The 25198-nt window shown below is 46.9% G+C and overlaps 1 protein-coding gene and 1 gene segment (V, D, J or C); one reads left to right on the plus strand and one right to left on the minus strand.

Moving 5' to 3' along the window:
- Positions 1–3894: 3894 nt before the first annotated feature.
- Positions 3895–5917, plus strand: DAD1 (defender against cell death 1). Its single transcript, XM_005533986.3, has 3 exons — positions 3895–4140; positions 5087–5237; positions 5740–5917. Exons 1-2 carry the CDS (start codon positions 3930–3932, stop codon positions 5215–5217), a joined length of 342 nt encoding a protein of 113 aa, XP_005534043.2. The 5' UTR covers positions 3895–3929; the 3' UTR covers positions 5218–5237; positions 5740–5917.
- Positions 5918–11817: 5900 nt separating this feature from the next.
- The window catches only part of LOC102112274 (T-cell receptor alpha chain constant-like), a 49733-nt gene continuing 36352 nt past the window's right edge, over positions 11818–25198 (minus strand). The window contains 4 exon segments of the C gene segment in view: positions 11818–12808; positions 13281–13390; positions 14387–14434; positions 14883–15146. Coding sequence covers positions 12803–12808; positions 13281–13390; positions 14387–14434; positions 14883–15146 — 428 coding nt within the window.

Consider the following 25198-nt stretch of genomic DNA (forward strand, 5'->3'; position numbering starts at 1 on the left):
CCCATGTTCTTTGTGCCCACAGGGTCCAGTGTTCCCCCCATATCTCTTACTGGGGATTCATAGTCAAGTGTTCACAAGTTGTCAATCCAGTCAGTGCCCAGAGATATCATGGCACAGCTTTCCAGCAGTTTTAGGTACTGTTCTTCTGTCACCTGCTCACTGGTGGCCTCTGTGAAGGCTCATCTCACCCAGTTATTTATTTTCATTTTCCTGCTGACCATGTCCTGTTACATTCAGCTGTTCAACTTGGGACTGAGGCAAGGGGGTGATACCTCTGTGACAACTACAGCCACAGTGAGGTGACTGCCACCCCACAGCTGACTTCTAAAAGAAGACATTCCACCACCACAGCCTAGTGTCTGTTGTTGTTGCCTGCAAAAGGACACTTTTGGGATTTGTACATATTCCCTCATGCTCCCAGACTGGAGGACAAGAAAAGTTACAGTAGCAAAAAGACACTAAATGGAATATATCAGTATTAGCAGGAAAATAGAGGTCCAAGACCAGTGTAACTCTGAGAGAAAATACACTTAAGAAAGGGAAACAGAATGACTCTACAGCTGTTCCTACCTTAGAGCAGAGAGCTGTAAGCAGGTGGGAGCAAACTTACATTTGACTGCAAGCTGTGGTGCTTTCATGTACTGCCTTTAAAACCCAAATTTTCCCCAGAGTTTAGCACAACACTGAATAGTATCTCTACAAGATCTGCAGCTTGCACTTTCCTTGGTGTCTCAGAATAACCAGGATGAAATTAGAATCAGATCAGGACAGAAGCAGGTAATTGCTATTGTAGGAGAGAGCAGAGAGTAGCAGAGACATTCTCTGTGCTGGGAACTTGGCCCAAAAGAGGCAATTTCTCCTGGTATGACCTGGCACATCAAATCTTTCTTCTGCTGTACCCTGGGCCCATTGCAAGGTTTTCTCTGGGAGAGAATTGAGCTGACCCTCAAAGTGCTACCAGGGCGAAAGACCCACTAACCCAAGGTGGGTTAATGACTGATTGAAGAGGAATAATTGCCCAGGGCAAACCAAATGGGAATTGTCCCCTTCTAATGTTGGTCCTTGGTTCAGGATGCACAGAAGGAGAGATTGGCAGATCAAGCCCTTCAGCATCTGTAAAATTTTCCATTTTTCTATTTCCCACAGCCCATGGGGCAGGGGGGTTGGACCCTATGGAAAGGGAGATCCCTACATGAGTAAACCCCCCACAACTGGCCACACTGTGGAAAGTGTGCACGTCTGCAATTAACGCACATGCAATTATTGCACCTACAATGACATTCCCCTATGGAAACTGAGACAAATCCACAGAGATTTCCTCTCTCAGTCCTGAGGCCTGCCTGATGCACTACAAGTCCACGTTAAACAATTAGAAAAGCACATTATGGCAATCCCTAGGCCTGGAGAAGGCATGCACCTCCAGGAATAACCTGGTTGGAGGTAGCTCAATAATTAATAACTACAGGTGAGCAATTGGGTATCTCTGGTACAGGTGGTCTTAAACCAAAAACAGACATCAGGAGGGTGGACAGGTCCTAAAACCTCCCTCACCAGGTAACTGCTGACAAAATGTGTCACCTTGTGGGAGAACAAGGTACAGTTTGTGGGTGGAGGGTGTTGCAAAAGGAAGTCCTCAAGAAATAATGGACAAATTACCCACCACTAATCTGGAAGGCTTGATAAGGAACTGGGATAAGATCAAAGCACCTCCTGAGGGCGGCTCCCTCAGGAATTCAACACTGTCATCCCCCCAGCTGGTCGAGAAATCGAACTAACCAGTTAAACCTGCTCTAAGTTGGGAAATTGGACTCTACTGCTCTCAGCCAGTGAGCTGGGGAGTGGCAGGTGGATTTACGTGTGAAGGCTCACAGAAAAGAACAGAAAAAAAGCCAGAGAAATGTGATAATCCTGTTTATTTCCCACCCTTTTAAATCCTTGGCTACTTTTAAGGTAGATACCAGGGTAAAAATGTCAGCACTTCAAACTGAACTTGCCACTCATCGTGACATTAGGTCAGACAACAAAAAGATATAGATAACTGATGTCTTTTGGTAAATCTCAATCCCAGTGCTCAGCCTGGATAAAATCCTGGTTACTGGGGGATGAGACAGGCACAGAAGTTGTCATGATTGTGAGGCCTCTACCAGCAAACCCTGGGGCTGGATCTATTAAAGTGATGTGTCTGAACAGATGCCAGAGGCAGGGGATGGGTGTTTGTTCTCCCACCTCCCTCTCTGCATCTGTTGCAAACTGCTCCAAGTCTGCCTCCTTTAAAAAGAACAGAAGTGAAACCCTACCCACGGCCCTTGGGAACCCGTGAAGGAATTGCTGCAGTAACTGCAGGATTGCAGGAGCAAGGGGCAGTTGTACAATTCTCCTGTGTATAAACCCAACAGGGAGCAGTGGCTGACAGTGCATCACCAACGCCTCAGAGCTGGCACTGGCCCTGGAACAGCTCCTGTACCTCACACAGCCAAACTGACTCCCACAATCCAGCATGGGGCCCATCAGATCCGTCTGACTATTGGTATCAAAACCAAGTTTTTATGGTTGCCCTGCAATGCCACTGAAACTCCAGAAAAAGCCAAAACCCTCCAACAACGTATTTAGTGTTACAGAATGAAAGCATTACTTTATTCTGGCCAGGATGTGCAACAGAAATAATTTCATCCACACATTGCCCAGGTGTGAAGAGAAAATCCTTCCATCCCACATCACTCCTTACAAGATTTTTCAGATACCTACACAGTCAAAACCCATGGAAATCCATTGGTTGAGTGTTCATTGGTTTCAAGGTATGAAGTTATTGGTTTCCTATTTGTTATGGATCTCTTGGCCTCCAGTGTTAATTAGGTCCTCATCCCTTGGTTCTCTCATCTTTTTCTCATACCAGGTATCTCTGACAATGCCAGGTGATGTTTGGAGTTGATGTTTGCTTATGGTCATTATCTTTTGTGTATTTTCTGTGCTACTCCCACTCTGCTGAGATGTTAATTCCATCAGGCCTTGAGTGCTGAAACAGTCCTTTGAACCATCTTTATGGCTGTACAGTCATATTCCTATAAACGACAACCAGAATGGCTACACACCTGATTTTGTGTGTTCTACAATAAACTCTGCATGTGTGTATATTTACAAACACTCATCATTCAGAGTCACCTCGCTCTAATGCACCCTGAAGGCTCTACTATGACCTGTTGCAGAAGGTGAGGGTTAAATCCCTCATAAAATCTAAAATCGCTGTCTCTATGATAGGAAAATGCCCTTCCTTTATTGCAGAGCCCGTGTGGGAGCATGCACTGCCGACAGTGACAGCGTTCCTCACTTTGGAGAGATAGGAAGGCTGGAATGATTTAAAAAGAATGAACGTGTAGAGGAAAGTTCTGCTTTGCTTTATTGAAAAGTCGTTCCCCCCTTCGGAAACCTAAAAGCAGCAGAGTTGTTTTGCTCTCGCTTCAGGCTCAGTACCATGACAGATTTTAAAGAAAAAAAATTAAAAAATAAAAATAAATAAAAATAATAATAAAAAATAAAAATAAAAAGGGAAAGCAGTGTTTTTCCTTTCCCCTGCTCCAAGCAGGGCGATAAAGGTCTGTTTTCCAGCACCATCGTGCTGGATCTCGGACTGACCCTGGGCCAGGAACCCCCGGACAACCCCTCAGCCGAGCCGCCTCAGGCAAGGCCCCACCCCCAGCAGCAGTGCTGGGCTCTGATTGGCTCTTTAAAAGGAGCGGCTCTCTAATCTGCCCAGCAACAGCCGGTTCTGCGCTCTTATTGGCTCCTGGAAAACACCGGGGGTGCGGACGCCGCGAGGCCCTTGGCGCATGCGCAGACCCAAGGCACGGGTTCCCCTATCCCTTAGCGCCACGTCGCTGCGCGCACGCGCGGTGCGGGGGGCGGCGCGGCGCGTGCGCAGTGCGGGAGCGGCGATGGCGGGCTCGGTGCGGGCCGTGGCGCGGCGGGTCCTGTCCGAGTACGGCGGCGGCACCGCCGGGCGCCTCAAGGCGCTGGACGCCTTCCTGCTCTACGTGCTGCTCACCGGTGCGCTGCAGTTCGGCTACTGCCTCGGCGTCGGCACCTTCCCCTTCAACTCCTTCCTCAGCGGCTTCATCTCCGCCGTCGGCAGCTTCATCCTGGGCGGTCAGTGCCGGCCCGCGGTCCCCCTCACAGCCCTGGCGGTCACCCTGAGCCCCCGCCCGGAGGCCTCGGGTGTGCCGGGGATCCTCAGAAATCAGCGGGTGGCCCGGAGCAGCGCTCAGAGCCGCCCTGGCAGCCGGGGAACCCCGGGACCCTCAGCACCCCCCGCCCTTTCCCGAGCTCCCCGTTCCGCTCCCGGAGGGGCAGGAGCTCCTGGGCAGCTCGGCACCTGCGGGGCTTGGTTCCCGAATAGCCCAAAGCCGCCCTGTTTCTGTGCAGCCCCCCTCAGCACAGGGGAGACAGCCTGGCAGAGCGGGGGGTGTTCGGGAAAAGGTTGCACTGAGACCTGAAAGCCCCTTCCAGGGCCTAAAGGGGCTCCAAGACAGCAGGAGAGGGACTTTGGACAAAGGCCTGGAGTGACAGGACAAGGGGGAATGGCTTCCCACTGCCGGAGGATAGGGCTAGGTGGGATATTGGGAAGGAATTCCCTCTGTGAGGGTGGGGAGGCCCTGGCACACGTTGCCCAGAGCAGCTGTGACTGCCCCAGTTCCTTCAAGTGTCCAGGAGCAGGTTAGATGGGGCTTGGAGCAACCTGGGATAGTGGAAAGTGACCCTGGGATTGCAGTGAGAAGATGTCTAAGGTCTTTTCCAACCCAAACCGTTCTGTGTTTCTGACACACCCAACAGGGCACATAGGAATATCCACACTTCTGTGTGAGTCCAGTCCTGCTCTGAGCCTGTTCCCCACAGGACTCTGGGCACCCTGTGGTGTGTGTGGTGCTGTGGGAGCACTGACTCCATGATGGCCCCATCCAAATTCCCTGACAGTGTTCTGCTCATCTGTAGAAAAAATGGAATAACTTTTCCCCAGTGGCTTCCCATCCTGGGCTGGGCTGCCCCAGGAAGGCTGTGCTTCCCACTGATGGCTCATTCTTTCTCTGCTGTGCAGTTTGTCTCCGGATCCAGATCAACCCCCAGAACAAGGGTGAGTTCCAGGGCATTTCACCGGAGCGGGCGTTCGCTGATTTCCTCTTCGCCAACACCATTCTCCATCTCGTCGTCATCAATTTTGTTGGCTGAGCTCTTGGAGAGGCTGTCAGGTACTTACTGATCTGTGGGGTCACAAAAGGGGCAACCACAGGACTGCAGTGCTTTTGGGGAGAACTAGAATGAGAAGGAATCCCCTGAGCTCCCAACTTCCTCTGGGCCAAGCATAGCTGAGCTGTTGTCCTCTGGGTTGGCACAGAGTGAGGATTTATGGCTTTCTGATTTTGAGCATTCATTTTTTGGCTTTTGTAATTAAAGAGTTTAACTGAGATTGTTACAGAAACCTACCCACACTCTTCTCTCAGGAGAGAAATCCCCCATTCTTCTTTGCAGGAGAAGCTTTGGGAGCTCGAAGTCCTGGGCTCTGTGAGGCCATGGTATGGCTGAGGTTCAAGTCTGGAGTTTCTTTGCAGATGAGGCAGCTGGGGACAGGAACAGTTGGGTGTTGAGTAGTGGGGACATGCCCATGACTGTTGTAAGGGGCCACAGGATCTCTGGGGCTTGGGGGAGCTTTGTCCTGTCTGCTCTACAGAAACATTGCTGCTCTCTTTCCAGGTCTTGAACTGCTCCTGATGGCAAAGCCTGGCATAGGGAAGTGCCCAGCACACTCTCACCTTCTTCCTTGGTGGAGGAAGGGGATGCAGGGCTCAAGATCTCCCCCCACAGAGTGTTCTGTGGAGGGGTTTGCAGTCTCATTGTGTAACTGTGATCATCAATAAAACACTTTATGATACTGCAGCCTTTTGTTGGTGACAAATACAGAGCTTCTCCTGCATCCAGGTTCCCTCTCAGGCATGACTCCCTGGTTTTACCTCTCTCCCTTCCTTTCTACCCAGCAGGCTTTTTTTCTGCACCCCAGTTTTGAAGGGAAGCAGGAAACAAGGGATCATGGAAACTCAGTTGTCACCCACTGTTCTCATCTCCCTCTTTCCTTCCTTTTGATCTTCCAGAGTTTGTTGCCAATGTGCCTCTGGGCTTCAAAGCTGTGGAAAATTCAGGTGAGGCTGTGGTTAATGGTCACAAAAGGAAGGAAGTGCCCTCCAGCATATCCCCAGGTGTAGCCAGTTCCCACAGACCCTCCCACACCCCTCAGAGACACTTGGGCCCCATCTGGCTGTCCCAGCTGGACTTAGAGGCTCACTGAGGCCTCTGGGTGATACAGCCACCCCTCCACAGTGTCAGGGTGCCTGCACTGAGATGTGCTGATAACCACAGGGATGTTGGGATGGACTGCCCAAATGGCAGGGCCTTGGGGTGGCACTGGAGCTGCTCTGGGCCCAGGGAGAAGTTCCCCCCTCAGAATCACACAATCGAAGTTGGAAGAGACCTTCCAGCCCAACCATCCACCCAGCACTGCCACTAATTCAACCTCATCACCCACACCAGATCCTGAGCACCCCAGGTTTGTTGGTTCCAGCACCTCCCTGGGCAGCCCCTTCCAAGGCCTGAGCACCCTGATCTAACCTGAATCTCCTGTCTCAGCCCAAGGCCATTCCCCCGGTCTGCTCTCTGCAGTCACAGCACCAGAGACCGGCCCCACCTCACTCCAGCCTTTCAGAGGTGTGGTGTGACCCCCTCTGAGCCAGCTCTTCTCCACCCTGAACAACCCCAGCTCTCCCTCAGCCATTCCTCAGAAGAGAAATATTTTCTAGTCCTTTCATGAGCCTTGTTGCTCTTCACTGGGCACACTCCAGCCCCTCAAAGTTCTTTTTAAAGTGAGGGGTCCAGAACTGAGTGCAGCACTCGAGCTGCAGCCTCACTATTTACACAAGCCAGGTTGCTATTGGCCTTTTTGGCCACTTGGGCACACTGTTGGCTCACACTGAGCCGGCTGGCAACCAGTGCTGCCAAGTCCCTTTCTGCTGAACGGCTCTTGAGCCACTCCTGCCCCAGCCTGGAGCTGCAGGGGGTTGCTGTGACCCCACTGCAGGAGCAGCACTTGGCTTTGAACCTCATGCCGTTGTGCTGATCGAGTGTGTTCAGGTCTCACTAGAGCCTTCATGTATGAGGTTTGGTCCTCACTCTGATCCTGCTTCGTGCTCGTCTGGATTTCTCTGCAGCTGAAATCCTGGGGAAGCAAAACCTTGAAAGCCTTGAGACTCCATGGCATGGAAATGTTTGTGTGCTGCACTGAGGAGATGGAGCTTTGGGTCTCTGATGGCTTCAGAACCTCTCAGAATTCTATTTGGCTCCTGTCTACCACCTTTTTAGCATTTCCAGCTGTGCTGCAACCATTGAAGCTGTAACAGTCTGAAACCTGGGGCTCCCAAGTCTCTTGCCTAACACTGGCTGTGAGGGGTCAGGGTTTTCACTGTCCTAGACAATGGAGTCTGGGTCTGTGTCAGGAACAAAGAACTTGTGCAGCTTGGGCACCACCACTCCTGGACTCGTTTGCAATGGCAGCAGCCCTGGGAGAGCAGGCAGGGGCTCGGGGCAGGGCTGGTGTAGTGGGTTGACTCTGGCTGGGTGTCAGGTGCCCACTCAGTCACTCCAGCACTCCCACTGGGACAGGGGAGAGAATAAGATGGAGAACGACCAGCAGGGTGAGATAAGGCAGTTTTATTACAGTAAAAGAAAGAAATCAGTAGAGATCTGCATGTGCATGGGCTAAAGAGAAAAAATAAAAGTCAGTCTCTGCTTCCCATCAGCAGTGATGTTGGGACACTTCCCGGGAAGCAGGGCTTTGCCACGTGTGATGGTTCCTTCAGAAGGCAAACACTGAAAATTCAGGAATACCCTCCCTTCCTCATCTCTCCCTTACCTTATGTATCTGAGCTGACATCATATGGTATGGGGAATAAAACAGAGCACAGAGGAACTGAAAAAGGAGCCTGGAATCTTAAACCTAATTGAACAGAAACCATGGGAGAGACAGACACAGATAACTCCTCCCTGGGGCAGAAGTGACCAAGGGATATGTTGTGAAACTTTGTGATGATTAATTGATGTCATGAAGAATGTATAACCAATGGGAAATTGTTACCAAAAGTAGAACCCTATGGAAGTGCCATACAAGTAAAACCCTATATAAACACCTTGTATGCTTTATGAAATTGGCTTCTTACCTTGACTTGGATGTCCCTGTCTCTCAGTTGCCCATAATGTGGTATGGAATATCCTGCCTAATTGGGGCCAGCTGGCCTGGTTGTGTCCCCTCCCAGGAGCTCCCCCACTCCCGTCCCCTTTGGTGGGGGAAGGAGTGTCAGAGGGACACGATCTGTTATCAACACCCACCCAGCTGGCAATGCAAAACACAGCTCTGCAAGGCCTGGGAGCTTCACTTGGGCAGAAGCAATATGATGGTAAATGACCCACACAGCTCTGCTTTCTCACCAGAAGGGCCCTGAGCTGTGCCAGGGCAGCAGGAGCAGCAAATGTGGGGGATGATGCTCAGCTCTGGCATGGAGCCTCCCCTGGCCACTGCCTGGGGCACAGGGACTGAGTGAGAGGAGATGTGAGGCTTTGCTGTGGAGGTTTTGGGGTTTTCCCCCCTTTTTCCTGCTTCTTTCCTGCTTACAATTCCTCCAGTTGCCATTAATTGGACAGTAGAATTCTTGAGGGGAAGTAGAATTGCAGAGGGACTTTTCACAAAGTAGTGATATGGCAAGGTGGAATGGTTTCAGACTGCCAGAGGGCAGGGTTAAATGGGATATTGGGCAGAAATTTGTCCCTGTGAGGGTCGTGAGGCCCTGGCACAGGTGCCCAGAGCAGCTGGGGCTGCCCCTGGATCCCTGGCAGTGCCCAAGGCCAGGCTGGACAGGGCTTGGAGCAGTCTGGGATAGTGGAAGGTGTCCCTTGCATGGCAGGGGTGGGGCTGGATGGGCTTTAAGGTCCCTTCCAAACCAAACCATTCTGGGATTCTGTGACTCTATGATGAATCCAAGCCCTACCACAGCTCCTGTGTTGGAATAAGCTTCAACAAATCCACTGACACCTTCAGATTCTGGTCCTTGTAAAGTCCACACTTGGGTCCCTGGTCACACAAGCAGGAGGAGGAAAATTAGAGAGGATGGTTTGTGCACAGGGCCATGTTTGATGAGAGGTGACAAATATTGGGCAGGATATTTTCTCCAACAAAACCTTGAAAAAACACACAAATTCATCTTCTACCCACAGGGGAGAGGATGCTAAATGTGGACCATGGAAACCTTCTTCTCTGACAGTATGAGAGGACTCTGGCCTGCCCCTTCATCCTTCCTTCTCATCTGGGCCAGGAGAAGTGGAAGGATTTTCCAGTCTCTAAACAGGGTGCAGAGACCTATCAGCAAATTCAGAAACTCTGACACAATTCTAAGAGCTTTGTTATCTAATCCCACCATGCTTTATCAAGCATTTCTACCCTCCTTTCCCTGCCCACACTATACATAGCTCAATCCCTGCTGCTGTACCCAAAACAGCTCCTCAAGTGCAGGCTGTGGTGAGGCTGGGAGGGGAGGATGTCTTAACCTCATTCCACTTTGGCTCGTGGTCTAACGTCTGCTGTTCTTTTCCACAGCTTCTCCCCTCCCTGCCACGTGCTGCCCCCACCCCCTTTGTGCTGCACTTTCCAGAGGAAGTGGTTTTTGTGGTCAGGTATAGACGAGCATCTGTGGTGACCCAGATCTCGATTGTGGCGTCATGGAACTTGTGCTGTGGCCTCTTCCTGCCCCAGCTGGGCCATGAGCCCACCTCCTGTCCTGCTGTATTATTTCCTGGCTTTGCTTTGCTCTGTGGTTTTCATATCTCGAAATAAACAAGAAAATGCAGGCAAAGGGGGGCATGTTGTGGTGGTGGGAGATTGGCAGCCTGATATCTGAAAGTGTCTTTGAAGTAGATTGCAAATTCTTGCTTTGCAGCTCACATGCCAGGAGCCATTTTAGTCAAAGCATTTAACTCATCTCCCACTTGGCAAATCCTGTCCCTGGGGTCGGTTTAACCTGGAAGAGGAAAGACACAGATGTGGAAACAAAGACAGCACAGTCCTTAACTCTTTCATCTGGGAGTGAGTTTGAATTGCAACATAAAAAATTTATGATGATTATTAATTCTGAAAAGTGATGCTAAAGGTAAATGAGTATGGAAAGTTTTCTTCCACATCCCTGAAAGTTTTTGGAATGAGGTTAATTGGTTGCAAATATTTGAAATGCAATGACTTCTGACTTGCTTTATAGTTCATATATGGCTTAGACAGCTTCTTCAGGCTTCCCAGTGACATGGCAGATTTCATCATGAGTGGAATGTAGTCTCCAAGAGCTGCCTGTAATCCAGCACTTAAAGAACCATGGACTTCCTACAGCTGGAGAGATCTGAAAACGATGGTTGTGTCAAGGGAGAAACGAGAACAAGTCCCTGAACATCTGTACTGTAAAACAGTCAGGGTAGACGTGGAAGGTTGAAAGCTGCTCCTTGTCAGGAGGGGTCAGTAACTCTGTGACCTGTGTCAGTGCTCAGTGCTCAGGTGCAGGACCAAGGCAGGACACCAGCGAGGATTTGTGGTGTTGCTGCTCAGCAGTGTGGGGTCAGATCCCAGCAGGGTCCTCCCGCAGGAAGCACCAGGGCTTTTGGCTAAAAGTGTTTGAATCGTGACCCTTTCCAAAACCAGCTCCTTGTGCAGGCTGTGAGCCCAGCTGGGTGAGGGACAGCCACCCTCACTGGTCCAGAGAAGCTTTTCCTGCCACTTTGGGAGCTGGTGGGAGGTACAGGCAAGGTTCAGGCTTTGCAGGGAGAGTGTTTCTGTCAGAGCATACTTCTCATTTCTCGCCCACAGAGGAAGCCCTGGTGATGCCTTAGGATTTTAGCTTCTCTATTTTTTGTGTATTTGTAATCCTGAGATTCTTCAGTGTACAACCCTAAACTTCACATACAATGTCAGCTGATGCTTTCCCATTTTGGTCAGACAAAAGAATTCCTCTCTAGGCCTGGGAAATCAAGGAAACCTCAGTGCCTCAGGCCCTGAGAGATGGAAACAAAAGTGAGTTGTGGGGAACAAACTGGGGGTAAATGACTTCATTACCTGAAGCTGTAAATGGAAGATTAACCCCCAATATGCAACTGGACCAAACTTACAGAAGTGTGAAAACTCGTGAGCCATTGTCCATTTTTGAGTGTAACTCCTGGGGGTGCTTTGTCTGCCCTAAATGTGCCTGAAGACTCTTCAATAAATAGAACTTTTTATTCCCTTGATTTTGTCTGGCCTCTGTTTTTAGGTAGTCCCAGAAAGGAATCACTGGGGCATCAGAAGATGTTGAAGAAATTGATGTCACAAAGGGAGAACATTTCCCTTCCAGACTTGCCAGGGGCAGAGAGAACCTGAAGGCAAAGGGGGTCCATTGGTGTCATCACTGCCAAGCAGGACCCTGTGCTGCTGTGACACTCAGGACTGGGGGACTTGGGGACAGGACACCTCAGGGTCCTGTGTACCCCACAGCAGCAGCAATCTGCCCCAGGAGCCTGGACCCTTGACCAGTCCCCTCACTGTGGCCAAGCCACGTTTTTGTTCTCTCCACCCAGCACAGAGGCTGCCCTTGGGGCAAGGGGGCTCCCCCTTTTCTCTCCCCACTGTCCTCACAAGCACAGATCCTTGCAGATCTGTGTTCCCACCCTCCATGTGGACCCAACCCCTTCCCTCCTCCACCCCAAAGCTCAGCTGAAAGGGTGAAGCAATGCCTCAAACAAATACAAGTCAAACAAATTTCTCATTTTTTGTAAGAATTGTTTGATAAGAGCCTAAAGAAATGCCAAGACATATTGGTGACAGTACAGTTCATGAATTAACAGCATGCAGATGCCACAAGTAAGCACTCTTCCAAGGTGGGCACACAGGGACAGGTAAATATTTCAGCATATTTTTATGCAATTATTACAAAAAGAACTTGGGAGATCTCAGGTTGTTGGAAGTAAACAAAAAGAAAAAAAGTTGTTTGTATTTTTGCTAAATACAAAGTCAAATCTTAAACTGGTTTAAATTAGAAAGATGTTATGGTCAGATAGACTTTTTAAAAAATATTATTTTTCTTTTTTTTTTTTTTCTATGATATTGAAGTGACCATTTCACTGAATTTGGGATTTCTGGGAGTCCTGCAGCTCTTCCTTTAGTGGGAAAAAGGGATATCTTGCTCTGATCTAGCAAAGGGTGGCAGGACAGTGCATCCTGAGTCAACCTCCCTTTGCTTTTCAGTGTTTCATTTGCACCTGAAAAGGTTTCTGGGAGTGCACCCTAAGAGACATGAATACCCTAAAGCTACCAAAATAGGAAAAATTCCCATTCAGGTGATATTTAGCTTGCAGTTTTTAACAAACAGCACTGCTCCAGGCAGAACTCATCATTTTAATGCAAGTAACAGTGATGCTTGGCAATGTGTAATTGTAGCAAAGTCAGCTTCGTGCACAAGAGGCACTGTATGGTGAATGACCCTGGCATCTGGAGGGCAGAATGCTGGAAATGCTTAATTTTGAGTAGTTTGAAGTCAATGTAAATAAAGCAATTTAGAATATAATGGCTGGTGTGGTTTATAAGAACAGCAGTTGATGGCCCTTGCACAAGGAATATCCCTGTGCTCCCTCTTGCTCACGATGCTCTCTCAAAGCTCTCTCAAAGCAGATGGTTTTGGTACCTCAGGACTGCAGCACCTGGTTACTTTCAGTCCTGTAACAAGAACAAAGATGTGTTAAATCATTATTTGGGTTACAGTCACAAGTGCACAATTGTAGAGCTGAAGTGTCCAGGCAAGAGGAAGAGAAGAAACAGACACTGGGCAAAAAATTAATATATTAGGATTTATATTAAAGTCAATAACCATTAAACTTCCCTGGCTGGAGACAGATGAGGGGAGAAATCTGGTGGATGAATGCAGGCAAGGAAAAGGATGGATGTAGACATAGAAGGGAGAAATATCTTGAAAGGAAAAAAAAAAATTCTTATGGACAAGGAAAAGCACTTGAGCAGTGGATGAAAAAGGTATGGCCAGAGGAATGGAGGGGTTTTACTGCTGGCAGACAAAATAAATCTGGATAGACTGAATAAACAGCTATTCCAGAGAGAAGGAGCATTCATATCTGAAGAACCAATCCAGATGTTTTCTGACAGGTACTTTCAGATCCCCCCCAAGCATACTCACCTTTTTTTTCTTCCACATAAGCATCGTCATCAGCACATTAAAAATTATTCCTTTCATTAAAACTATTTTGAGGCCCAGCTGTGATAAAGACAGTGTGTTCAAGTGTTCATCTGAAAAAAACAGAAAATGAGGGTTACAAGAGCACTGAGCCATCCTTGTGTTCCAGACAGACTGAAAAGCCCTTTTTAATGAAGCTGCTCTGTTGTGTGATGGAGTCAGCTGGTAGGACAGGAAACGAGATAGGGAGTAGGACTCAGAGACTTTAATTTCTTCCATTCAATTAGCACTTAATTATCCAATATGCCAGTCTGCCAGCCACCTAACTGCTCTTAAATAGTGTGCATTGTGAACCCAGGATGCTGCAGGCAGCCCTCCTTCCTCTCTCTAAATTATTTTCAAGATGGGCAGGGGGAAAGCAATTTTGATTTTCATCACAGAACACAATTCTATTTGAATTTTATATTTATCTGATGTTACAAAGCCATTTGTATTTGAAAATATGTTGATCTATCCTGGAGAAGGAGGGAGCTGACAGCAAAAATGCACTGTGAGTTCACCATTGAGAACCTTTTCAGAGAGCTGAAAGGCTGATTGAATCAGCTCTGTTTACTGATGAGTATTTGCCTGAAATTGTGTTTTGGAAAGATTTGCAAGAGCACAGCTGCTCTGCGAGCAGGGCAGGCACAGGCTCTGCTCTTTGAGGTGGCTGGAGCAGCAGATCCTTGGACTGCTTAGCTATTGTTCCATCAGGTGTTGGTGCACCCAAAATAACCCAGCTCCTCTGAAGGCTGAAATGAGGCAGTGCTGACTCATAGCAGTGCCTGGAGTCACTCTGGGGTGGGCAGCAGCTCTGTGGTGGGTCAGAGCAAGAGCATGTGGGCACTGGCTGCACCATAAAATCATCAGCTTGGAGCAGGAAGGCTGCATTAACACCACCACTTTTGGCCTTGATGTTTAAAGTCTGTGGAGGCCCTTTTGGAAATTTTCTCTCTGACATTTTGCTGCTTAAAAAAATAATTCTGCAAGCAGAGAAAACCAGCAAAAACCTGGGAAGACATTTACTTTAGTCAGGCCAAAATTTTCTCCTAAAATGCTGTGTTACATACCTGTCCTGAAGTGTGGGGACAGCCCTGTGACACAGACAGCACTGGCACCTGCAGAGAGTAACAATAAATTTGATTAACAACAAAAATGTGCTTCTTCAGCGGTCTGTAAAGATATCTCTGCTTAGAAGGACTAAATTAGAGTTTCTGGCTAATAAGCCCTCCCATAAACAATATTTTCTCCTATTTTCAGGGCAAGCATAAGATATGATCTGATTAAAGTTCAGTGTCTCATCAGAGGAAGTAATTTCAAGCTTTCTACCCTCTCACAGTGTGTTTTTAAGATCTCTCTGCCATGACTGTACCAGTCTACCGACCCTTAATCTTGTTTTACACCAAAGAGGAAGGAGAGAGAACACAGAGGCAACGAGGCAACATTCCTCTGTCTTGTGGGATTGTAGTGGAGCCTGCAGGGCTGGGAGCTGCAGCCCAGTCCTGCTCACACCAACAGCACCCAGAGCACCTCCAACCCTGCTCACAGCCCCAGAAATGCCATTACCACTCTCAGGATCCTCGCCCTCCAGCTCTCCAAAGCCCTCGTGGCTGGCACTGCACTGCAGCTCATCTCTCCTGGCCCAGTAGGTGGACAGGTAGCTGGATTCCTCTCTGTTCCCAGCAGCTGCCACCTCCACCACAGTGGAGGTGTGCTGCTCAGCTGAGTTAAGAGTGAGCTTTTCAGGGGAGTAATCTGTGATAAGGCACATTTCCAGATCCTGGTCATCTTTAGAGGTCAGCCTGTAGACTGATGGAGATGGAGTAACTTCTGCAAGTGGAGAAAAGAAGAGTCATTAGGTCAGATTAGGCATTCATAACTCCTTCAGTCTTAACATACAGCCACTTGGAAATGCAGGTTTCTCCATTATTCCAGTGGGAAATTTCCTGATCATTGGGATCTTGTTCCAGGACACCTTCAGAGCACCAAAGCATCTACAGCAGGAGATGCAGAAGCTACTTTTGTTGACTTATGTTGTGTGGGAGACACAGAGTGGCCAGGCAGAATTCCTGGAGCATCTGAAAAGGCTTGTGGACATCCCCACCCTGGATGTCCCTGGCCATTCCTCACGGTGCCAGCTCGCTGGCCTCTGGCACCTTGGCCTGGCTGCAGACAGGGGATGTGTGACAGCTGCAGAGAGCACTGAGCAGCCTGGCCCAGCAGAAGGTGTCCCTGCCCATGGCTGGAACGTGGTCTCCAGGTCCCTGCCAACCCAAACCATGCTGTGATTTTGTGATACTTGAGATAGCCCAGGGCCATTCTGCTTATTCTGCAAATGTTTGGTCAAACATTGTAATCCTGAGATTCTTTAGTGCATAACTCTACAATATCAGCTGATGCTTTCCCATTTTGGTCAGACAAAACAATTCCTCTCTAGGCCTGGGAATCAAGGAAACCTCAGTGCCTCAGGCCCTGAGAGATGGAAACAAAAGTGAGTTGGGGAGAACAAACTGGGGAAAAATGACTTCATTACCTGAAGCTGTAAATGGAAGATTAACCCCCAATATGTGTCCTGAGGGGCAGAGGATAAACCACTAAACCTGGAGGGTTTCACATTTACCAGCAGCCTGCTGCTGGTGCTCCTACAGCAGAAAGCCTGAGCCACTGCAAAGGGAAACACGGGGCTGCACTCAGGGAAAGAAAGGGGAAGCAAACAAATGTTTCATCGTGTTCCACCTCTTGTACCAAATTTGTATACAAAATTTTACCCTGCAGAGAGGGGTTTGAGGCACTAAGGGCTGCAGATATAACACCTGGGGCTCATCACTGTTTCCTTGCTTCAAACTCTGTTAGTGAGTCAGACTGGGTTTTTCCACACACAAAACACAACCTGTGGTTAAACCCATTTTTGCATATTTAGATTTATTCTTGTCCTCTAGGCATACATTCCATCTAATTCTATGAGAAGGTACATTCCTAACTAACAGTAAAATGTTCCAGACACTGCAGTGCTCTCATGATGACTCAATGAATTATTACAGACATGCTGTAGCCACAGTGCAGGTTTGGGGCTCTCAGCAGTCCTGTGGCTGCATTTTCTGTTGGCCTTCACAGATTTCAGTGAGAGCTTCAGCTCACATTTATAAACTGATGAAGTGTTACTGTGTAGGATTGAGAGTTGAGATTAATCTTTGCTTTCTCCCTGCTCACACGCCTCACTGATAAATATTGTAGAAATACTGAAGACAATGAAGAAACTCTCAGATGAAGAAGTTTTCATTTCTTCCCATGGGAAAGGTCTAGAAAGTATCCCAAAATTTTCTTTATCACTGAAATAAATATTCTTTATCTGTTCTGCTCCCTGCTGTTGCCACCTCAGAGAGCCACACTTCTCTATTAGTATCATCTCAGAAAAAAAATAATCCACAAAGCCCAAGGGTTTCTTTTCTGGCCCATCTCCTGAACTGTAATTCATCTGTTCTAGCTTTGCCTTGGCTTTGAAGAACCTGATGAGACTCTTTGCAAACTATGCAGAAATACAGCCTAATGTCTGTTGGGACCCCCTTGCCTCCCATACTCCCAGTCAGTGTTTTGGAAATAGTGATTGTTTGTTAGGGAGAGGAACGCAGGAGCTGGTAAAAATCTTGATTATAGATCCCTGTTAAAAATACAGATGAGATGAGGGTAGATCATGGCCATGGGTACATGGAAATGAAAGAGAAGAGGAGGAATTTGTCAAGCTGCTCTCCTCTCTCATCACAAGTACTGTTTTCTGAAGAGATAAATATCTACCTCTGTCCAAATTAGGGTGTTTTTCTCCTTTTCAATGCTTTGATCTTGAACACATAAAACAATAAAGTCTGTTTTTTACAGGAAGCTTCAGCAGTTTTGCAAAATATTAGTTTCCTGTTCTTACTCAGAGTGGCTGCTGCCTCTCTTCTGGTGCTGCAGTTCAGTTCCTGTAAGTTCCTTTGTGTATTTGCCCACTGCTATGAAGGTTTGAGATAGTTTTGGTAAATAACATCTACTCTAACCACAGCCCTGTGACCTGTTATTCTGTCTTAATGAGCTGGTGCTGGAGGTGCTGTATATGTATGACCTCTATTTACAGGAAAGAATGAGAAGTAAAAAATGATGCTCTGAGCTTTCCATGCTGCCTAATTTTATCTTTACTGAAGCAGGAGCTGTTGGAATGCTGTTCCTGCCTAGTCTAGAGGCTGATTTCAGGGGAGTTGAACTCTGTTTCAACATTAGACTGAGACCTGTGCCTTTTCTTTTTTTTCCCTCCAGACAAGCTCTAGTAGAAATCCTGAACTGGTTTAATTCCCAGGTGGTATCATGCAGAAAATTATCACATTCTCCATTCCTTCCAAAGCAAACTGCATCCCTGGTCAGACTGGAATTGGTGTGACAGAATTTTTGGTGCTCTTACCACTCCTCAGCCTGAGACATGATATTCCACAGCTGGAGTCAGCCTGGAGCTGCCCCACTCCAGGAACATCTGTACCCCCTGCCCACTCAAACAGGCCAATCTGCCTCCAGAGGAGCAACTCCAAGGAATTAAGAGCACTTTAGTGATGTTTCCTGTCTGTCCTGCAGTGCATGTTCCAAGGGGTCTGCCAGAGTCCTCTGTGAAATCTGTCATATTGTAGAAATACCGAAGACAGCTTAGCTCCCAGATGAAGAAATTTGAATTTCTTTCCATGGGGAAAGTCTAGAAAGGGCCTCAAAATCTTCTCTATCACTGAAATATTCTTCATCTGTTCTGTTCCCAGCTGGATGTTGTGGTGGCTACAGCAAGACTAGAGGAACACTTTTAAGACAGGAACCCTTCCTAGACTTTCTAGGCTCTGTCTGGAGACACTCAGGTAGAAGCAGGTTCTAGTCCAGCATCTGCCCACGTCATCCAAAGTGCAGAGAACTCTGAGGAGAGATTCAGTGTTTGCAAATATCAATATGCTGCTTTACTGACAGACCTCAGGCCTAATTCTGGTCTCCTTCTAAAAAATGTGTTTGTTATTGCCTCTGTAATTATACTTGGGGAAGTCAAACTACCAAAACTATCCAAAATCTTTGTCACAAGCTTTTAAGGGAAAGATTTCCCACTAAACCAAAAGTAATGGTGAATTAAGAGGGAGATACCCAGGATGTGAGGAGAAATCAAGTGCTCAATGGAATAAATAGTTCTCTAGTACCAAACCAGGAGAAATCCTGGACTTCTAGCATGTGTTCATGTTCAGCAAAACTTGAGATGATTTTTTTCTGAATTTTTTCTTATTGGGAAGCAATACCCTGTTTGTGTTCATATCTGGATCTACTCAGGCACCATCTAAACCACAGGAGAGAATTGCTACTATCTCCTCTGCTGCTCCTTTCAACAATGTTAAGAAAATATTTTTGCAGGTCAGAAGGAGCAATTCTGTTTATCTAATCCACTCTCTCACAGGTAACTGAGATGGATTAATCCAGCTGTGTGACAATTTCCTTAAAACAAAAAGACTTGAAGTGTCTGCTCATGAATCCCCTGACAACCTCTGTAATTTTCACAAAATGCTTTTCCATGTGTTTTCTTCCAAAATCAGACTGTTTTCCATTTGCCAGATGAAGTTTGCAGTTAAATATAGCAGAGATTTTGTTTCCAGAAAAAAATAAAAATAAAAATCTTAGAATGCAATGGTTATGGATTTTAAAAAATAAAGGTCATGACATATTCTCTTAGGCTAAGACTTACAAAATCCAGTCTCTAAGCCCTTAGTTAGAAGAACCTCCAGTCACCATGCCATGGCTATTAAACCTGGGTTTAATAAGCTTTAATCAGCTTTAATAAGCTTTAATAAGCTTTAACCAGCTTCTCCTGCTGTTCTGTCCTGCAGTGGATCACAGCTGAGCCCTCCTGGCATCCCAAGACAGCATCTCTATTCCACCTGGCTTTTGCCAAGGGAAGCTGAAAAGAAGTTGTAATATTCTTCCATGAAATCCCTGGTCCATCTGATGCCATGATGGGGGTTTTTCCCTTTTTTTTTTTATAGCTTTTACTATATAAAAGTACAGTAACTTTTATATAGTAAAAAACTGAGTATAAACTCAGTTCTCCTAGCATACATACTTGTCATTCTTTAAGCCTGATATCTTTGCATATCCTGGTGTTCTGCTAGGCCAGAAGACCAAACATCCTAAAGGCCTCTCAGCTGGAGGCTGGAAAACCTTACACTGTCTTGAGCAACCAAGGTTCTCTCCAGAACACTTTCTGTAAACTCAGATTAAGCCCACTTGGGGGGAATACATTAGAACTGGAAATTTCACGCCATTCATTTAAGCTTCTCATTAATCTTTGTCAGATATGCTAATTTGCAAGGTGTATAAAATTGTATCCACAATCTACTGTGTGTGCACATTTCAGTGTATTCCACCTTGATGAATTGTTACACCTAAGGATCCTCATTAAATACCCAGATAAAAACCCTTTTATCCCTTAGCCATGCCTGGCTCTTAATTCTAGGACCAGAGAAGAAGGCATCACATCTACCCAATAAACAAATGATGTACCAATCCTGGTGTTAATATGGAACAGAAAGCTCAAACTCACTTGGGGTCACAAGAAGCTGGGTCCCAGTTCCAAATGTGGGTTTCCTGTATCCCTGGTTGGCACACTGGTGCCAGCCTCTACAAGAATGTGGACAGGTTTTTGCAGTGCATACTGGTAGGTCAACAGACAGTCCAGAGCAGGGGATTACTTAAGGAAGCAGTGATGAAAGATGCTGACTTAAAACACTATCAAAGTACCAAGTAAATCTACTAGAAAGTTATCAGGATCAGAAACACAGGGATCAAATTTAAAAGATGTTCATTCATTCACTGGTTATAGTTGTGTGGTGTTATGTATTTTGAGGCAATACAAGGAGTGATCTGCTTTTCCACTTGTAATATCACATAAAATTCCAGATCACTGAGCCCTGCAGCTGTGGTTACAGCCTTTCAGTCCAGCTTTTCTCCTGAGTATTTACTACCCATGTGCCTTGATCACCAACAAGGTTCTTTTTCCTAATATCAGTTTTATCCCTCTCCACCCCCATAACTCACAGGACCCAGGAAATCTCTGTGAGGACCCTGCTGGCCTTGGTTACAGTAATGTCTTCACAGGTTTCAGTGGCACACTGTGCCCCTGTCTAGGTCTTGGAGCCTCACAGGCAGTCAGATAACTCCATTTCTTGGGAATTCACACTCTGTCTCTCAGCTGTGCAGTGCCTGGAGCGCTACAAATGCTCCTGCAGCTGCAACAGCTCAGCAGAGCTGCAAGTCCCAGTCCCAGCCAGAATTCCCCTGCAATATTTGTGGATAACATTGTCCATACATCAGATAACTCAGCCAAGAGCAGTCAATCCCCATTCCCACACTGATATTAAAAATGTTGTAGTGCAATGCTCCTTGGTGGAATTCTGATGCAAGCAAAAACCAGCTAAAATGGTGATAATCACCCTAAGTGGATATTTTCTAAATCATAGAACCACAGAGTGGTTTGGATTGGAGAGAACTTTGTATGTCATCTAAGTCAACTCTCCTGCAATGACCAGGGACAACTTCAACTAAATAAGATTGCTCAGAACCCCATCCAAACTGACCTTGAATGTTTCCAGGAATGGGGCATGTATCACTTCTCTGGGCAACCTGTCCTGGTGTTTTACCACTCTCACAGTAAAAGAATTTCTTCTTTAACTCCATTTGGATCTACCCTCTTTTAGTTTAAAACCATTACTCTCTGTCCTGTCACTACAGGTTGCTTTTAAAACTTATTCTCCATCTTTCTTATAAGTCTGTAAGTACTTTTAAGTACTGAAAGGCTGAAATAAAGTCTCTCTGGAGCCTTGTCCAGTCTAAACCACCCCATCCCTCCCAGCCTGTCCCCCTGGGAGAGCTTCTCCATCCCTCTGAGCATTTTTGTGGCGCTCCTGTTCATCCACTCCAGCAAGTCCTTGTCTTTCCTGGGACCCCAGAGGTGGGCAGTGCTCTGCAGGTGGGGTCTCACCAGGGCAGGGCAGAGCAGAGGGGGAGAATCAATCCCTCAGTCTCCTGGGCAATGCAGCTGGGGATACAGCCCAGGACGGGGTTGGCTTTCTGGGCTGTGGGTGCACAACCCTGGCTCTTGGACAGCAATCCAAATATTATAAACATCCTTGCTTTTCAATGCATTTCTATCTGACTTGTATAATCCCTGACTCTTCTTGAGACCAATGGAAGTGGCATGGATAGATCCTTTAGGAGAGAACAAATCCACATGACTGACTTTGCAGAAGAGCAGAACCAGCCTTTGTCTTAGCTGATCCCAGGAGTGCAATCAGGGGAGGAGCACTGGAAGCCTGAGCCTGCCAGCTTGGACAGCTGCCCTGAGCTAAAAGTCACTACAATGCCCTTGGCAGCTGCCATTCCCCAGATCTTGGTGTGAATTAACAAACTTACAAATTAGTAAAAAGATCAGGGTAAATGTACCTGGCAAAACCAGAAGTCTCGTCCCAGATCCAAATGTGGGTTTATAATTATTTCCATAGCCACACAATAGCACAAGCCTCTACAATATCCAGAGCAGCACTGAATGGAACCTACAGCAATTAAATACTCCACCAAAAGAAATCCTTTTTATCTCTATGAACAAACAGATCCATTTGCCTAGGACTTTTCCATCTATTGACTTTCTTTTCATCTGGTATTTTGCATTTTGCACTCCCAAACACACTCTCCTTCGTATTCCCCTCAACCATATTTGTCCAGTTGTTTCCAGAAAGCCACCTGCACCACAACTTCTATTCTCCATATTATTCCTCATTTATTTATTCTGCCAGTCAGATTCCTCTTACAAAAATTGATTTATTTACTGTTACTGCACAGCTCCCCTAGGGACTGATGGTGCAGTGAAACCTCCATCATCCCATTCTCTTGGATTTGCCATTCCAATTAATCAAGAGTTAATCCAGAACAAAGTTGCCATTTAGTTTTTGAGTAAAAAGCTCTTTTTGGTGTGCAGTTTCTTTGGGGTGGGGAGATCATTGCTCGTTCTGCCACTAAACCCTGAGGTTTCAGGATGCATCAGGGATCTTCCTCCAGTGGGGCCAGAGGAAGATCTGGAGCAACTGCACACAGATATGGCCATAATGGTAAATCTGGAGACACCTACATGAACTCAGAGCTCTGATTTATAGCTCCTTTAGCTTGCTGATGGCTCCATGTAAACTGGGGATTTTCATTTCTCTCAGATCTTTTTGAAGAGGGTTGGGGTAGGGGGGAGGGGTAATTTAAAAAAAGATAATTCTCCTCAGAGGTTTCCAGAAGGAATTCTTTTCCTATGCTGTTGTTTTTTAACTTTCAGAATCAAATATTAAGAATCACTACTATTTTAAGAAGTGGAAACATTACTTTTCAAGAGTAAACTCACTTAATTTAGATACTAAATAAGCCTAAAAATATTTTAAATAAATTTTGAAAATTTGATACATTTACAACAAATATTGATATCTTGGCAAATGTTACTTTCTTTCCCTTTTACAAAGGGTTTCAAATGAGAGAAGAGGTGTAGGAGTTTGGGGGGATTTTTCTTTTTTTCATACATTTGTGGCAGCAACAGTCATACATTTGTGGCAGCAACAGTCAAAGCACACTTTTCTCTCCATCCTTTTTTCTTCAGAAAAAATACTTTGTGGTAAGGGTCACCTTTCCATTCTTCCAGCAAAGTCATTCAGTAATTAACTTTGCTTCTTTCCCTATTTCTCCTCCATCCAAATATTTATCCCACCCTCAGTTTTAAGGCTGTTTATGCTGTTCTCCACCAGTTCCAGATCTTCACTTCTAAAGTGCTCCAAGCTTCACCTGGATGTTTCAGGGCAAGGTAAATCCCCAGGACTCAACACAAGCTGGCTGTGACATGAGCTTGGTCTCATTCTCGAGGTCAAGCTCCCTGAGTTTCCTGACTGTCTTGTGTTTAATAATAACAGAAACCCCCCCTCTATGGTTGCAGCTCAAGGATCTCCAAAGCACACACCCAATATGTGCATTTTTGTGTTCACATACAATTATGAGTCTGGTTATCTCCAACTATTTCTATCCACATACAAGAAAAGTCCTTTTTACCTGCTACAGCTTTGTGAAACCAGTTTCACCCCTCTGCATTTTGCTGGTCTGTGCTGGCTTTCACCATTTCGTTTTGCTTCTCCTCTGCTTGAGGAGCCTGATATGGGAGCCCTCTTCCTGTTGACTTTTCCAAGACAAATCCTCTTGCACCCGTAAAACCTCTGCTATGTTCATTCTAAGGAAAAGGGAGGGAAGAATACACTTGCAGCCATGGAAATCACTTGCTCTTAATACCAATTGAAAATTCATAGTCCTGTTGCTAAAATATTTTTGGAAAAATAACTTGTGAACTGAAAGGAGTTCTTCCACCTGGGAATTCAGACATACCTGGAGAAACCATGAGTTTGGTTCCAGCTCCAAATGTAAGCTTGCCATAAGTCCCAGAGTCACACTGTGGCACAATGCTTTGCAAAATGGTGCACTGGGATGTGTCTGCTGGGTGAAGGCTGAAGAACAGGGCAGTGCAAGGTTTTACTGGAAGCAGCTCACAGAACCACAGAATGAACTAGGTTGGAAAAGACCTTTGAGATCATCAAGTCCAACCTATCACCCAACACCTGCTCATGAACTAAAGCTTGGCACTGAGTACCATATCCAGGCTTTGTTAAACCCTCCAGGGATGGTTACTCCACCACCTCCCTGGGCAGACAATTCCAGTGCCCAATCAGCCCCAATTCCAGTAAAGAATTTTTTTCTGATGTCCAACCTCAACTTCTCCTGGTGCAGCTTAAGACTTTTTCCCCTCATTCTATCAGTGGTCACCTGGGAGAAGAGCCCGAGCCCCACCTGGCTGCACCCTCCTGTCTGGGAGTTGTAGGGAGTGATGAGGTCTCCCCTGAGCCTCCTCTTTTCCAGACTAAACATCCCCATCTCCCTCAGCCACTCCTGACAGGACTGACAGGACTTGTGCTCCAGACTCCTCACCAGCCTTGTTGCCCTTCTCTGGACATGCTCCAGCCCCTCCATGGCTTTCCTAAATTGGGGGCTCAGGAATGGACACAGCACTTGAGGTGCTGCCCAACCAGTGCCGAGCACAGGGCAAGAATCCCTGCCCTGCTCCTGCTGGCCACACCATTCGTGATCCAGGCCAGGGGCCATTGGCCTTCTTGGCCACCTGGGCACACTGCTGGCTCATGTCCAGCCTGCTGTCCATCAGTACTGACCCCCAGGTCCCTTTCTCCCAGCCACTCTGTCCCCAGCCTGTAGCAGTGCAGGGGTTGTTGTGGCCAAAGTGCAGGACTCACCACTTGGACTTGTTAAACCCCACATAGTTGGACCTGTCTCACCTATCCAGCCTGTCCAGGTCCCTCTGCAGAGCCCCCCTGCCCTCCAACAGATCCACACATGCTCACCAACATCACTGGCTATCACCTCAGCATAAATAAGCACTTCCTTCAGCCCCATTCCTCTGCCTGGTTCATTCACCATCTGTGTATTCTGTCCTCTCCACACAGCAGCAGCATCTGTCCATCACTGCATGCACACACAACCTCCCAGGCTGGGTTTGGAGCCTCCTGACAGCTACTGAGTCTCACCAGCCTGTGTCACCTTTCTGCTCTCTTCTCTTGCAATGTCCACCCTCCCTTGCAGGCTGCTCTTCATGTTGTAATGATTCATACTTGGAAAAGCAACACAGAATTGTTCAGGTTGGGAAGGCCCTCTAAAACCATTAAGTTGAACCCATACCCCAGCATGTTCACCCCCAAACCGTGTAATTTAGCAGGGAGTGTCCAAACACATCCTCTCAATCCCCACAACTAACAGGA

Source organism: Pseudopodoces humilis, chromosome 29 (assembly GCF_049639895.1).
Source record: "Pseudopodoces humilis isolate 2021_Gansu_Grassland_sample_001 chromosome 29, ASM4963989v1, whole genome shotgun sequence".
Taxonomy (NCBI): Eukaryota; Metazoa; Chordata; class Aves; order Passeriformes; family Paridae; genus Pseudopodoces; species Pseudopodoces humilis.

Coding starts and splice junctions, on each gene's coding strand:
- DAD1 (XM_005533986.3), top strand. CDS start 3,930: ATGGCGGGCTCGGTGCGGGCCGTGGCGCGGCGGGTCCTGTCCGAGTAC. Junction 4,141..5,086: donor CGGCAGCTTCATCCTGGGCG/GTCAGTGCCGGC, acceptor TCTGCTGTGCAG/TTTGTCTCCGGATCCAGATC.